At 46.1% G+C, this 12,671-nt stretch overlaps 1 protein-coding gene and 1 pseudogene across 1 annotated transcript; both read right to left on the bottom strand.

The window, feature by feature from the left end:
* Positions 1-2,450: 2,450 nt before the first annotated feature.
* LOC123129751 (protein PELOTA 2-like) lies at positions 2,451-3,258 on the bottom strand (annotated as a pseudogene).
* Positions 3,259-4,419: 1,161 nt separating this feature from the next.
* LOC123131164 (protein PELOTA 1-like) lies at positions 4,420-6,045 on the bottom strand. The gene has a single exon (XM_044550899.1). The coding sequence runs from the start codon at positions 5,727-5,729 to the stop codon at positions 4,587-4,589; it is 1,143 nt and encodes a 380-aa protein (XP_044406834.1). The 5' UTR covers positions 5,730-6,045; the 3' UTR covers positions 4,420-4,586.
* Positions 6,046-12,671: the final 6,626 nt, after the last annotated feature.

The following is a 12,671-nucleotide window of genomic DNA, read 5'->3' as shown; positions in this document are numbered from 1 at the left end:
CGTGTGTTTTTTTCCTGCCATGTGGTATTGTCGTGAGTCGCTAGGTTTGAAGAAACACGGCTCATACTAGCTCCACACTCACATGCATGCACATACTACCTCAGGCAGCGATATACACACACTTCCAACCAGCCCCATGGATGCCTTACAAAGCTACGATCCATAATATGCTAGCAATTCTTGAAAGGTTTACACACACTTTCAACCAGGCCCCATCAATGCCATACAAAGCCCACGAGCCATTGCATGCTAGTAATTCTTGAAAGGTTTACACACACTTTCAACCAGGCCCCACCAATGCTATACAAAGCCCACGAGCCATTGTATGCTAGTAATTCTAGAAAGCTTTACACACACTTTCAACAGGGCATAAACTTTCAAGTGAGCTCCCTAGAAAGTGTGTCTAAACTAGGGAGCTCACTTGGTCAAAATCGGCCACAAACTGAGAGAGTTTAATAGGGATGCGCATGCGTTAGCGAAATATTCATCCTCGGCTTTAACAGGGATGTGCATGCGTTAGCGAAATATTCATATTCTCTCTTGATGAGGGTAGACACATTTGGTTATGGAGGTCCCCGGACCCTACTTGTATCCCTATGACTATTATTGAGCAATAAAACTCTCCCGTTCTCTTAAAAAAATGTAACATTGATATTTTTAGAAAAAAAATCACCTCCACAATGTACTTTGCTTGGTATAATAGGGGTGTGTGGCTAGGTCCCACCCGACTGAGATTTAACCAAGCCACGGTCAAGTGCAGGGGCGGACCCAGGACAAAAATGACCCGGTGTCCCATGTCCATCACATGTGTGGATATCAAGTACTCCCTCCATCCCAAAATTCTTGTCTTAAATTTGTCTAAATACGTATCCGTATCTAGACAAGTTTAAGACAAGAATTTTGAAACAGAGGGAGTAGTAATATACATAATAGTAACACACATAAGAATAAAATCTACATAGAATATGATATAAGAGTGAATATGCTTACCAGAAATCCAAATATAAGAGGTTCACTTGAAATATTAGTTGACCATAGAATATGGAGCAATAGCAGAGCATCAAATTATGAAAATAAGTATGAAGGATGCTGACAAAATGCAACATTAGAGCTTTGATTGCCTACAGAACAAAAGAAACAAAACCTTCTTAGTAACATATTAAGTATAATTCTGCAATAAACAGATATGTTAAGACAAGTACCTTTTAAAAATATTTTTGTAAGTTCTTTCATGGCCCCAAAGCGATCAATTACCGCTTCATTTATAATCTTGCCAAGTCGCCGGAAGCCGGATTAGTGGGGAACTAAAATTCCTGGCTGATATTTTTCCATTTTTTAGTCCATAAACTGAGCTTCTACTATAATTTAAGACCCCCCAGCTGTTATTAAGATAATTAAAATTTGCACAAAGAAAAAAAAAAGAAGTATAAAACATACTCCCTCCACGTTTTTAATACTAGAATAGTATCAAAAACGTTCTTATATTCTGGGACAAAGGGAGTATTATTGTACTTGAACTGCTAGGTATGACATTGTGCTTGTGCGTCCAGCCGGTAGGTGCTCAAGAGTATCGCTGTCTTTTCTCAAATCTCCACTCAGTGCATGATAATTCTAGATAATCCAATAATACCAAATACAATTAAATTCCCTAGCCCTATCCAGTAGCCCTAGTGCCCTATGGTAGAAAATCAATCAAGAATTGGATTCTGGATGTTATAGATGCACACCGCATTGGGGATTTGCGGCTTTGGTGTAGCAGCAGACGTACCAATTTAGTTCCCCACTGATCCGGCTTCCAGCGACTCGGCAAAATTTGGCGTTTCTGGCGACTTGCAGCGAGCCTGACGAAGCAGACGAAGAGGCGGCGCAGGTATGAATCAGATCGATCGATGTGGTGTGGAGGACCTGGCGTGGCGGCGAACTGCTCGTTCGCGGCGGCCAGCAAGTTGCATCCTTAAAGTGGGCCGCGCTAGGTGCTGTTCTCCTTACTGGGTCGCATGGAGCGGTACCGGTGTCCTTCTCTATTGGGCTCCATGGTTACCAGTTAACGAGATTTTTTACGCGGTGTCCTGTGCTACCTGCTGGTCCAACGTGGGCTAGCCCCGGGTCAAGTGACATTATATGCGAGACAGAAAAAAGAAATACTAAAAAGAAAATTTTACACGATTCTCAATGTAAGATCTCACGGTCATTAGCATTGATTGAAACTTAACTGAGACTGATAATAGGAATAAGTGATCAAAATTGTGTATTCGTGGAGACATCTAAAACAATAGTTCAAGTAAAAGTTCTTTGAAGAAAATAAGCAGAGCCGGTATCACATCTCGATGTTCTCCAAATCAGGCATGGGAAAACGAAGAACCGTTCAAATCAAGCCGCATAAATGCCTTACAAAACCACGAGCCACCACGTGCTAGCAATTCTGGGGAGCTTAGTCACTTGGGTAGATTTTCAGACTGATATTGTCAACGAAAAATCACCTCCATAATGTATAAACTTTGTCAACTGAATAAATATGGTATAATAGAAATAAGTGATCAACGAATCAAAGTTGTGTATTCGAGCGAGACACGCGATTATATAGTTCAAGTAATAATAAAACAGGGAGCGTAGACGCTAGTAGAAGAATAAGCAGAACGATTATCACATCTCGATGTCGTCGAGATCAGGCATGGGAAAACGAAGAACCGCAGCTATCCCTGTGAGCTGCTCCAGCTGATCGCCGGAGACATGCATGGAAGAAAGGACGCACACCGTGCCACCGACCTTCTTCACCGATTCGGCCAAATCGACGCACTTGCACCTAGCAGCAAGCCAGCAACGTCGGGGTTCCGGAACCAAGTGTCCGTGAGCAAGAGGGTCTGGATGGCCATGCGTTCATGCGCGACCTCGACGTGCTTGGGCCCGTAGCAAGCGCGCGCCGAGTCCTTGGCGATCATGGCGAAGAACTCCTCCAGCGCCGGCACTTCCTGCGCTGCCCTCGTGTCCTTTATCAGCGACATGACGCTCGAGGCGGCCAGCACGTCCTTGAGGCTGTGCGGCCCTGCGGGTAACCCGAGGGCGCGGGCGCGAGCACGATGCGCGCCTTGTGCTCCATGATCGCGCGCAGCTCCCCTTGCCGGGCGGCCTCAAGGAGCATGTGGTCGCGGAACTGGTCCTAGTCCGTGGACTGGACCGCCACCTCCAGCGTCAGCTTGACGCGCTCCAGCACCGCGGCCGGGCCATCCGGCCGGACAAAGCAGGATCTCCCACCAGCATCAGCATAGAGGAAGGAGAAGAACAGCAGCAGGAAATCATACCAACAAAGAAAACAAAAAGGTCTTCGTCTCCCTGCATCCATCGCCTATCTGAGGACCCAAACGGCCAGTGCCGATGGACCTCCAGCCACCATAGCCCGCGTCCTCGACGAGATCCGGGGATCCCCAACCCCGCTGGCTCCTAGACGAAGGCAAAAGCCTCGCCTGACCGTGAACGGAACCCAGAGAAACTTATTTTAACGCGACACCACCACAACGGCCGCGGCAGCGTCTCCCTCAACCCTAACCCTACCACACACCTACCTAGCGAATAGACCCGAGGTTCCCCCTCCCTCCCGCCGCCAGAGCGGTCGACGAAGAGAGAGGGAACCGACGGCGTCACCGGCGGCGCGCAAGGGAACCCTCGTCGCTTCCCTTGATCGTCTGGAGCGATCCTACTTTTCCGCCAGATGTGGAGGTTTGTTGTTGGAGGCAGGAACCGGTCTTGACTTGAACGTTGCATGCAACAAACTCTCTCAACAAGGACCAAGTATAGGCCGTGGTCGCACACACCACGTCAAGCTACTCGATGCCGTGCTACCCCACTAATTGCATGGCCAGGGGAGCACCGATGTGCGGGCACCACCTCATCATCTTGCTCTCCTCTACTCACGACGAGAGCACGGACTCCTCGGCATGAGGCGTACTGCCGACGCGCAGCCCGGGTCCTGGCATGGACTGGAGCAGCGCACGGCACCGGCGATGCGGCACAGACACGTCTGCGTTGATTTCAGGAGAGAGAGCGAGCGAGAGAGAGCGAGAGAGAGAGAGAGAATGGATTGGCACGTGGGGTAACGATGTAAGTGAGGGTAGACTCTGATCCTGGGTGGGATGGAATGTTTCCGGGTGTGCCAAACAGTTTCGGGGTCGGGATCAGACTAGGATCATGAGTACATGTACAAACTTCAGGGATTTTGAGGTGAGGGTTTATTTTGAACGGGCTCTATAACTTTCAAAGTTTAAAATAGACTTCACTCCGTCACGTAACGATACTCACACTTTCAACCGGGCCCCATCATTACCTTATAAAAGCCACAAGCCACCACGTGCTAGCAATTCCACGGAGCTTAGTAACTTAGATTTTCGCGTTGATATTTTCAATGAAAAAGACACCTCCACAATGTATAAACTTTGCTTGGTTACATAAATAACACATCGTATAATATAAATAAGTGATCAAAGTTGTGTATTGAGACATCTAAAACCATAGTTCAAGTAAAAGTGAAACAGAGAGCGTAGTACACCCTAGTAGTAGTAGAAGAAAAATATAAGCATAGCCCTTAGTTATCATCACATCTCGATGTCGTCGAGATCAGGCATGGGAAAACGAAGAACTGCGGCTATCCCCGTGAGCTGCTCGAGCTGATTGCCGGAGACATGCATGGACGAAAAGACGCACACCTTGCCACCGACCTTCTTCACGGACTCGGCCAAATCGACGCACTTGCGCCTAGCAACAACGTCAGGGTTTCGGAACCAAGTGTCCGTCAGCAAGAGGGTCTGGATGGCGAGACGTTCATGCGCGACCTCGACGTGCTTGGGCCCGTAGCAAGCCCTCGCCGAGTCCTTGGCGATCATGGCATAGAACTCCTGCAGCGCCGGCACCTCCAGCGCGGCCCTGGTGTCCTTTATCAGCGACAGGACGCTCGGGGCGGCCAGGACGTCCTTGAGGCTGTGCGGGTAGCCCGAGGGCGCGGGTGCGAGCACGATGCGCGCCTTGTGCTCCGTGATGGCGCGCAGCTCCCCTCGCCGGGCGGCCTCCAGGAGCATGTGGTCGCGGAACTGGTCCTTGGTGAAGCCGGGGCTGGCGATCACCACGCACTGGACGAGGTCGAAGTCGACGTGGTGCACGAAGGCGGCCAGGACGCGCTGGAAGAAGTCCTTGAGGGCGGTGTCGTAGGCGGCGACGGCGCCGGAGCTGGAGCCGTGCTTCCTGGGGATGGGCACCTCCACGCGCGCTCTGGTGGCCGTGACGCTCCTCCCGACGAGGAAGAGGTGGGCGAGGCCTTCCTGCATGAGGAGCACGGCGAGGTCGGCGTTGGCTGCGGTCTCGTCGCAGGACTTGCGGATGGTGTCGAGCGCGGGCCAGTCCCAGGCCTCCTTGCGGAGGACGAAGGGCCTCCGCAGCTCGATCTCCAAGGTATGGTACTGGCCGATCTGGACGTGCTCGTTCTTGGTGAGGTTCTTGCCGCGGACGCGCAGGACGGAGCCGTCCTTGTCGTAGTCCGTGGACTCGACCGCGACCTCTAGCGTCAGCTTGATGCGCTCCGCGTCGCGGCCTCCGGACCTCGTGATCTTCCGGACAGTGACGGCCTCGACGGCGTCGCCGGCGGCGATGAGGTTGTAGGCGTCCCACAGGTCGTCATCCACCTCCGGCAATAGCTTGACGGAGCCGGGCCCGTCGCGGGCGAGGCTTTTTCCGACGAGCTTCATCGTTCAGGATCAAAGTGCGCGGCGGTCTCGTTGTTGTCGAGAGAGACGGGAGACCTGTCTTGACGGTGTCGACGGCGGTGAGCGATGGATGCGAAAGCGGCGACCGGAGCATATACCAATCTGAGCTAGCGGTTGTTTTCGTGAGTTGCGAGCGGAGCGAACGTGTTGGATCAATGGACAGACGGAGGGTGATAGCTATTTATAACGTTGGTTTCGATCAGCGGAGGCCCGATCGACTCCGAGTTCAGATAGAGCAGGGAAGATAGAGTTGGTTTCCCTAACCCTAAGCTAAGCTACATGCGCACGTAATTAGCGGCCGACCCAGCTGCACACGGATGCACGACGCCCATAGCAATTTTCTTTCTTTTCTTTTTGAGGGAAGGTGTCCATAACAATTTGCTTCTACTACAAGTCCGTCTACAACATTCGAATTGTGCCCGGCCACGACACAGAGGCCCACGATGAGGTCTAGCAGAAATTCATACCAGTAGTACGTTGACGAGCATGGTACACATACAAAAATTAGAGTATGGTTTTTGTACAACCATTCTAATCTCAATAAAAGGGTTATAGTAAATGTGTTTTAGGCCATCTCTAAACAAATTGTCTACGCCTAAGCGAAAAGACCCTAGTTCATAGCAATTTCTTTTCTTTTCTTTTTTGCGGGAAGGTGTCCATGGCAATTTGCCTCCACTACAAGTCCGTCTATAAATCAACGGAGAATCCAATATAACTTTAGCTTGCACTTCCTTCTTTATCATTTTTGTTTTATTTTTGGGAAACACTTCAGATATTTTATTATTTATTTATTTTACCTTTTCCCCTATAATATATATTTATTTTTTCAAAAAGTATTAAATTTTCAAAAGTTAAACTTATAAAATGTTAATCGTGTGATTAAAAAAGAGCAGTGCATATTTCAAAAAACTTCATCACATAGTTAAAAAGAAGTTCAGCATATATTTTAGAATCTATCAGCTTGTATTACAATCATTTTGATAATATTAAAAAAATGTTCACCATGTATTTTTTATAAAACTTCATCACATAGTTAAAAATGTATACACTGGTCATTGTTCTAATTCAAAAGTGTATGTCAAACATGATGGATATTCATCCATATAACGGCAACTTCCAATTCTTTCTCCCACTTCTTTCTCTATCATATCTCTTTTTTAACGTGAAATAGTAGGGGAGACCCCCAATGTATATTTTACAAAATTAGAAGTGTCCTTAACTCCCTATGTCATCGTCTCTTTCAGTACCTTCCCTGCATCTAGAAAAAGCGGTTTTCTCCCCGTCGTTCCTCCTTCCACATCCATGGAATTCATCCATCTTTGCTCTATCATTGTCGTCAATTCAAATGTTGGTCATTTTACCCTAACTATCACTTGGCCACTTCTTCAAAACATTAGAAGATCTATGAAATAGTGCATACGTATCGACAGAAATAATGAGTAGGGACGATGACGTACCGACAAAGGGACATACAATCACCAACTCCCCTAGTATATCTCGTATGGGGTAGTCAATATGAAAATACCATGTCTAGTGTTGGACATTTGCACGGAAATTTTGTAGGGATATCCATTCTAATAAAATTTGACTTAGATCACTGACTACCAGTTACATGAAAGCCAATGCATGCCCTTTTAAATTACTCACCGCCAACTCCTAAGCAGCAATGGAGTTTCTTCCTTCCAACCAAAGAAGTGATTTATGATCTGAAAAATAGAACCGGAAAACAGTTAGTAAAGATTAACCTAATTTGGAAGAATACAGATTTTTGTCCTTTTTTAGTAAAGTATGATTACTAAAGTAGTAGCGCATGGCAAGAGCATACAGGTCCAGGTCTCTCCTTTTTCCTTCAATTTATCTTACCTCTTTTGATCTTCATTCAACATCTGAGATCTATTGGAACAAAATACATTACCTGATTGTGTTTGTCTCCAATATAGTTACAGTGAAATAATTGGAAGCACTCATCTGATGGGAAATAAGCTAAGCTTGCAAGGCATGAGACGTATTTATAATGAATATAAATAAAATAATAATGAAGTAGCACTAAGACCTTTGTACTCAAGGCACATCTTGGGAAAAGTTTATCTGAACACAAGGCACATCTGATACTTGCAAGTGGCACTACCTCATTGTAAAATGCAACAATTAGGCATACACCAATCGGCTTGGACAAAAATCTAAAAGTACTTAGTGTTATTGGATTCAACACATATACTTTTTAGAACAACCCTTAAATACTCTGTAGGCAATTTTACGATCAACTACATTTATGAAGATCATTCTGAAATACACTTACAAATTTCCAGAACTAACTTTTAATATAAATTTGAGAGCAACATCTTCCGGATGTAATTAACAATAAGGCACGTACTACATCCAGCATCATCTTAATTAAGTAGCAACACACAGATATTTAGCTAGTCTAACTGTTAGGTAGGTGTGTATAGAAAGCTCTCGACTGCAGCATTTTAGTACATCATAGTGGCTAATTTCGGGATATATGAATAGTCAGAAGACGTAAACAGAGCAAAGAAAGGGTCACCAAAAGGTTCAGCGACGTGGAGCTTACAAAGTCTTCCACCTTAGTTTATCCTACATTGCCACAGCCTACATGTATTGCTACAGCCTACATGTATTTACTTGCAAGAGTCATAACCTTGGTATTGAATTGTTGTTACAACAAAAAAATGGATATAGAAGAAAAACGAAAAGCAAGTTGCATTCTCTGCAAAACCCTGGCAATATGACCTGTCGTAGGAATATTTTCAGCAACAACTATGATGTACTACCACTCCTAGTTTCAGTAAACAAATAAGATAGATGCAGCACTAACACAATGTGGGATACTAAGCAAAAGCAAAGCCATTGTCAGCGAGAAATAGGAAGTTAACTCTGATGTGCTGCTACAGCCGTCCGTGTGACCTCGTCGTTCTCCACCCCATCCGACCCGGTCTCCTCCGATGGCAGCCCCCGCGCATATCCATCAGAACAGGACTATTCCACATTCAGAATGGCGTAATAAACACAACAAGACTATCAAATTTCAGCTACAAATCAAGCAAAACTCTCACAAGGTTTACAGAACTGAAAAGTATAATTTCTCCTAGACTACATCTCAGCAATGACAGATTTACTTTCTTTTTTGAGAAAGTGTCAAAAGATTTCAAACATATACAACAATATTAGAAGTCCATGCTCATACCTCTTCTTTATCCTGGAACTATTATGCCATCTCCATTAGAAGTTGCTGGAAGAATCTCACCAAAAATAATAGTGCATGTCATAGCCAAGAAATCAAGATCAAGCACAAGTTTTCTATTAGGAATCAGACTAAGAAGAGAACCGTATAAATTTTGAGAGAATATGCATCTGTACTATTAGTGCAGATCATAACTAAGAAACCAAGATGAATATTTTTACTCGAGTTCTCTTTTAGGAATCACACCTTTTCGCTCAGAATATCCATGCAAGAGAGCATTGTGAGTTGGCTAGTGGGCCCTGGGACCATCTGTAACTGTGTGTGCGTGCCGTGTAGGAGGAGTATATGCGACGGTTAGTCTCTGAATTCTCTGTCTCGTTCTCTGAACCTCACAAACTCTCCTGTATGGCTTCCTCCTCGTATCTTCAATTCGCCATCTCCAAACTCTCCTGTATGGCTGATGAAATAGATGATTCGGGACATTACAAAAATTTAAGAGAGAAGGAAGAGAAACTTATTGGGTGGTTGTACGTCTTCTATCCAGATCAGGTCAAAGCAGGCGGGGCTGTGGACTCAGTCGCAGAAGGCCTCTAGGGCAAGCGGGAAATCTCGAGGTCGGTGTTGAGCAATGGCAGGGTGGAGATGTTGCCGTGCTCCATGCGCAGTCACCGGACGAACTCCTCGAACACATCCGCTGCAGCGTGTTGCCGCTCGAAGTTGTCGTAGGTAGGAGGAGGTCAGCGACGGCGATAGAGCCACGAGATCGAGAGCAATTGAATTGGGGGGAAGGGGCGCGTGGGCCTTGGAGGTGGGACGACATGCATAGGTGGGCTGTTTTATTTTATTTTTTATTTTTCTTTCGTGCGAGGAGTTTCTTTTTTTCACGTACAAGAGGGAGGGGTATCGAACGAGGTGAGGGTATCGAACGAGGTCAAACCATCACGACGGTCGATCCTCCTTTAATAGTAGAGATTCCAAAACGATGATCATCATTTAAAAATGTGTTTATCATATATTTAGAAAAAATTCTTCTTATATTTTTAAAAATATTCATTGGGTATTTACATAAAGTTTGCAGGTGACTTACATGATGTTCATGTACAATATGAAAAGAAAAAGGAAAACATGCTATACAAATCCGATAAAGAGTTCACGTATTTTTAAAGAAACTAGCAAACATGCCCGTGTGTTGCAACGAGAGAAAAAAATCACACCTCATACACGCACTCGACGACATCAGCAAATTCACTGAAAACCGTTGACGATGCCACACAACCAACAACATGATAAGTGGTGTTGCGTGTGTACTTAAGGTGTTTCCAAATATCTTTATGGGCGCTATTATAAAAAACATAAGGTTAAAAGTGATGTAAAATGGACTCATCAATTGTCATATACTATTTGGTGCCATGAGCGCCTTGGCATCCACTCAAATGGCAGGTCACGAGCAGCACAATGGTGGCTCATGGGTTCGTTCAGACAATCCTAACATCCGAAAAGTCTCTCTGGAAGTTCTCATTTGTGAGGTGTACATTCCTTTTTCATGAAAGAATGGGTGTGTTGTAGGGTGGAACCCTAGTTCATGATATTTTCACACTTGGAGGGGGAAAGGGAAGAACAACAAGAACACAAAGAGGAAATCACTCAAACAAACTCAGGTCACACGTCCACTAGAATAGCATACATGAGATCCATAAGCATAACATGAAGAATCAAGGGGAAAACACAAATGTAAGATTCTTCTCAAATCCAAAGGAGATAAGGTCATGACGATAGTCTTCTCCACAAAGGAGGTCTTGATCTCCAAGAAGAGTGGTAGATGAGAAAAGCCCTCTAGATAATCTCAATATATTTTGCTAACCCTAGCTAGGAGGAGGAGGGGTCATATATATAGAGTTTCACGGAATAAGTGAGGAGGAGATGGGATACATGGGCCTCTGGCCCGGTTAGGCACACGCAGGTGCCCCGGGGCTGGATGTCCTGGGCTTCCCATGACACCAGATGTAGTCCGGGGCTGATGCCGGATGTCCGGCCTGGGACTGGTCCCTGTTTCTGTAGGCCTTGGGTGTCGTAGGGCCGGATTTTTGGGGCGTGACCGGATGTCCTGCTCCTAGAGCTCTTCCAGTGTTGTTCTGCTATGGTTGCTGCTGGACTGGGCGCCAGACATCCGGTCAGGGGCCAGATGTCCAACCACTGTGGACTTTGCAAGATGCCCTTGTCGTGATCTTTCGTCTGTATCCATGCTAGCTTGATCTTCATTCCGATCATCTCTGAGGTGGTCTTCTTCGTACCTAAGCACACATAGCATTCCCAGTTGAGGTTGTAGTCATGTCTCACGTGGTTCATTTGGAAGCTCATTAAGGAGAGAGGTTACTTTGGTCTCGGTAGCTCTTGCACATGCTCTTGTCATCGGTCCACTTGGCATTTGGGAAGACGAAGGTAGATCCATGGCGATAACCGTAGGATGCTCCGCATAAGGGTGTCTGAGGCACGTATGATATTCAAACATTCTATCCACCAACTGGTCTGAAGGTCAGTGACGAAGGAAGCAGAGGGGTGAGATTATCAAGGATGACCAAGGAGTACTAACCAACATAGACAGTCATTCTTGCGTCCAGTTTTGTTCCCTTGGTGGAGTTGTTTGCAAAGGTTTTGCAACGTTTAGTGTACTTGTTTTCAACAAGAAAACATGTAAGGCACTCGATGAAGGGTATGTTTGGACGGTGATCAAAACCAACCATATCAACCTTTTGGTCATAGCCAAAATTTTGAATCTTGTTTGGATGGTTACCAATATTTTGGCATGCCCATGCATTTTAGCTAACTCTAATTCACTTTTCTTCCAGCATTGGCCAAAATGTAGACAACCAAAGGGTATGTTTGGATTGTGGCAGAGTGTACCCTACCAAAATTCATGATAAAAAAGTTGATCTTTGTTTGGATAGTTCCCAACTTTTGGCATGTCAATGCACTCTAGCCAACTCTAGCTCAATTTTTCTTGCTGATGTTGGTCAAATCACAATGAATAGCGTAAAACTACCACTTTTCGGGTTAGGATTCCAAAAAACTATAAGATTTTTTGTCACTAACACCTACCAAAAGTGTGGTCGGCTGTTTCAGAAAACCCAAATGTCTGAGTGCTTTACAATTGATCACGACTATGACAGTTGGGGCCCGCACATAAGAAAACCCTTTGTTTGACCGTTCTTTTGACCGTTAGTAGACAAGTGGGGCCAACATGCCAGTCTCTCTTCCATAGTTCTTTCTACTCCCTTGCCGGGACGTATTCGTCGACTCCCTTGCCGGGAGTTGGCCGACTCGGTCGTGGGCCTCGGAAAGGCCCATGACTTTCTTCCTTACGAACTATATAAGAAAGCTCTAGCCAGTGAAGTAACCTAGTTCGGTTCACTCACTCCCTCTCGCGTGACCTAGCCGTCATCTACTGTTCATTACTCTGTGCTGCCTCCGGTGATCCCATCCCGACGACCACGTGCACGGCTGGTCGGGAGAGCAGGTGCCTCCGGAACCCTGTCGTTCAAGATCCTGCCTGGGAGAACGGCAATAAGGTTTTTGGGGAGCGTCTCGACGCGATTGCTCCCGATCCGTCCCCAACTCTATTCGCCTCTGCTTCCACTACTTTCCCTGCATCGACACCATGGCCGACGACGCCGCCTCCAAGAAGAAGGCCACGGACGACGCCGAGGCTGCTGCTGCAGCCGCCG

Source organism: Triticum aestivum, chromosome 6A (genome assembly GCF_018294505.1).
Source record: "Triticum aestivum cultivar Chinese Spring chromosome 6A, IWGSC CS RefSeq v2.1, whole genome shotgun sequence".
Classification (NCBI taxonomy): Eukaryota; Viridiplantae; Streptophyta; class Magnoliopsida; order Poales; family Poaceae; genus Triticum; species Triticum aestivum.
The sequence above is the reverse complement of the archived record's forward strand: the minus strand, read 5'-3'. Positions and strand labels throughout refer to the sequence as shown.

Excerpts from the sequence above, each read along its gene's own strand:
- LOC123131164 (XM_044550899.1), bottom strand. The coding sequence starts at position 5,729 with ATGAAGCTCGTCGGAAAAAGCCTCGCCCGCGACGGGCCCGGCTCCGTC.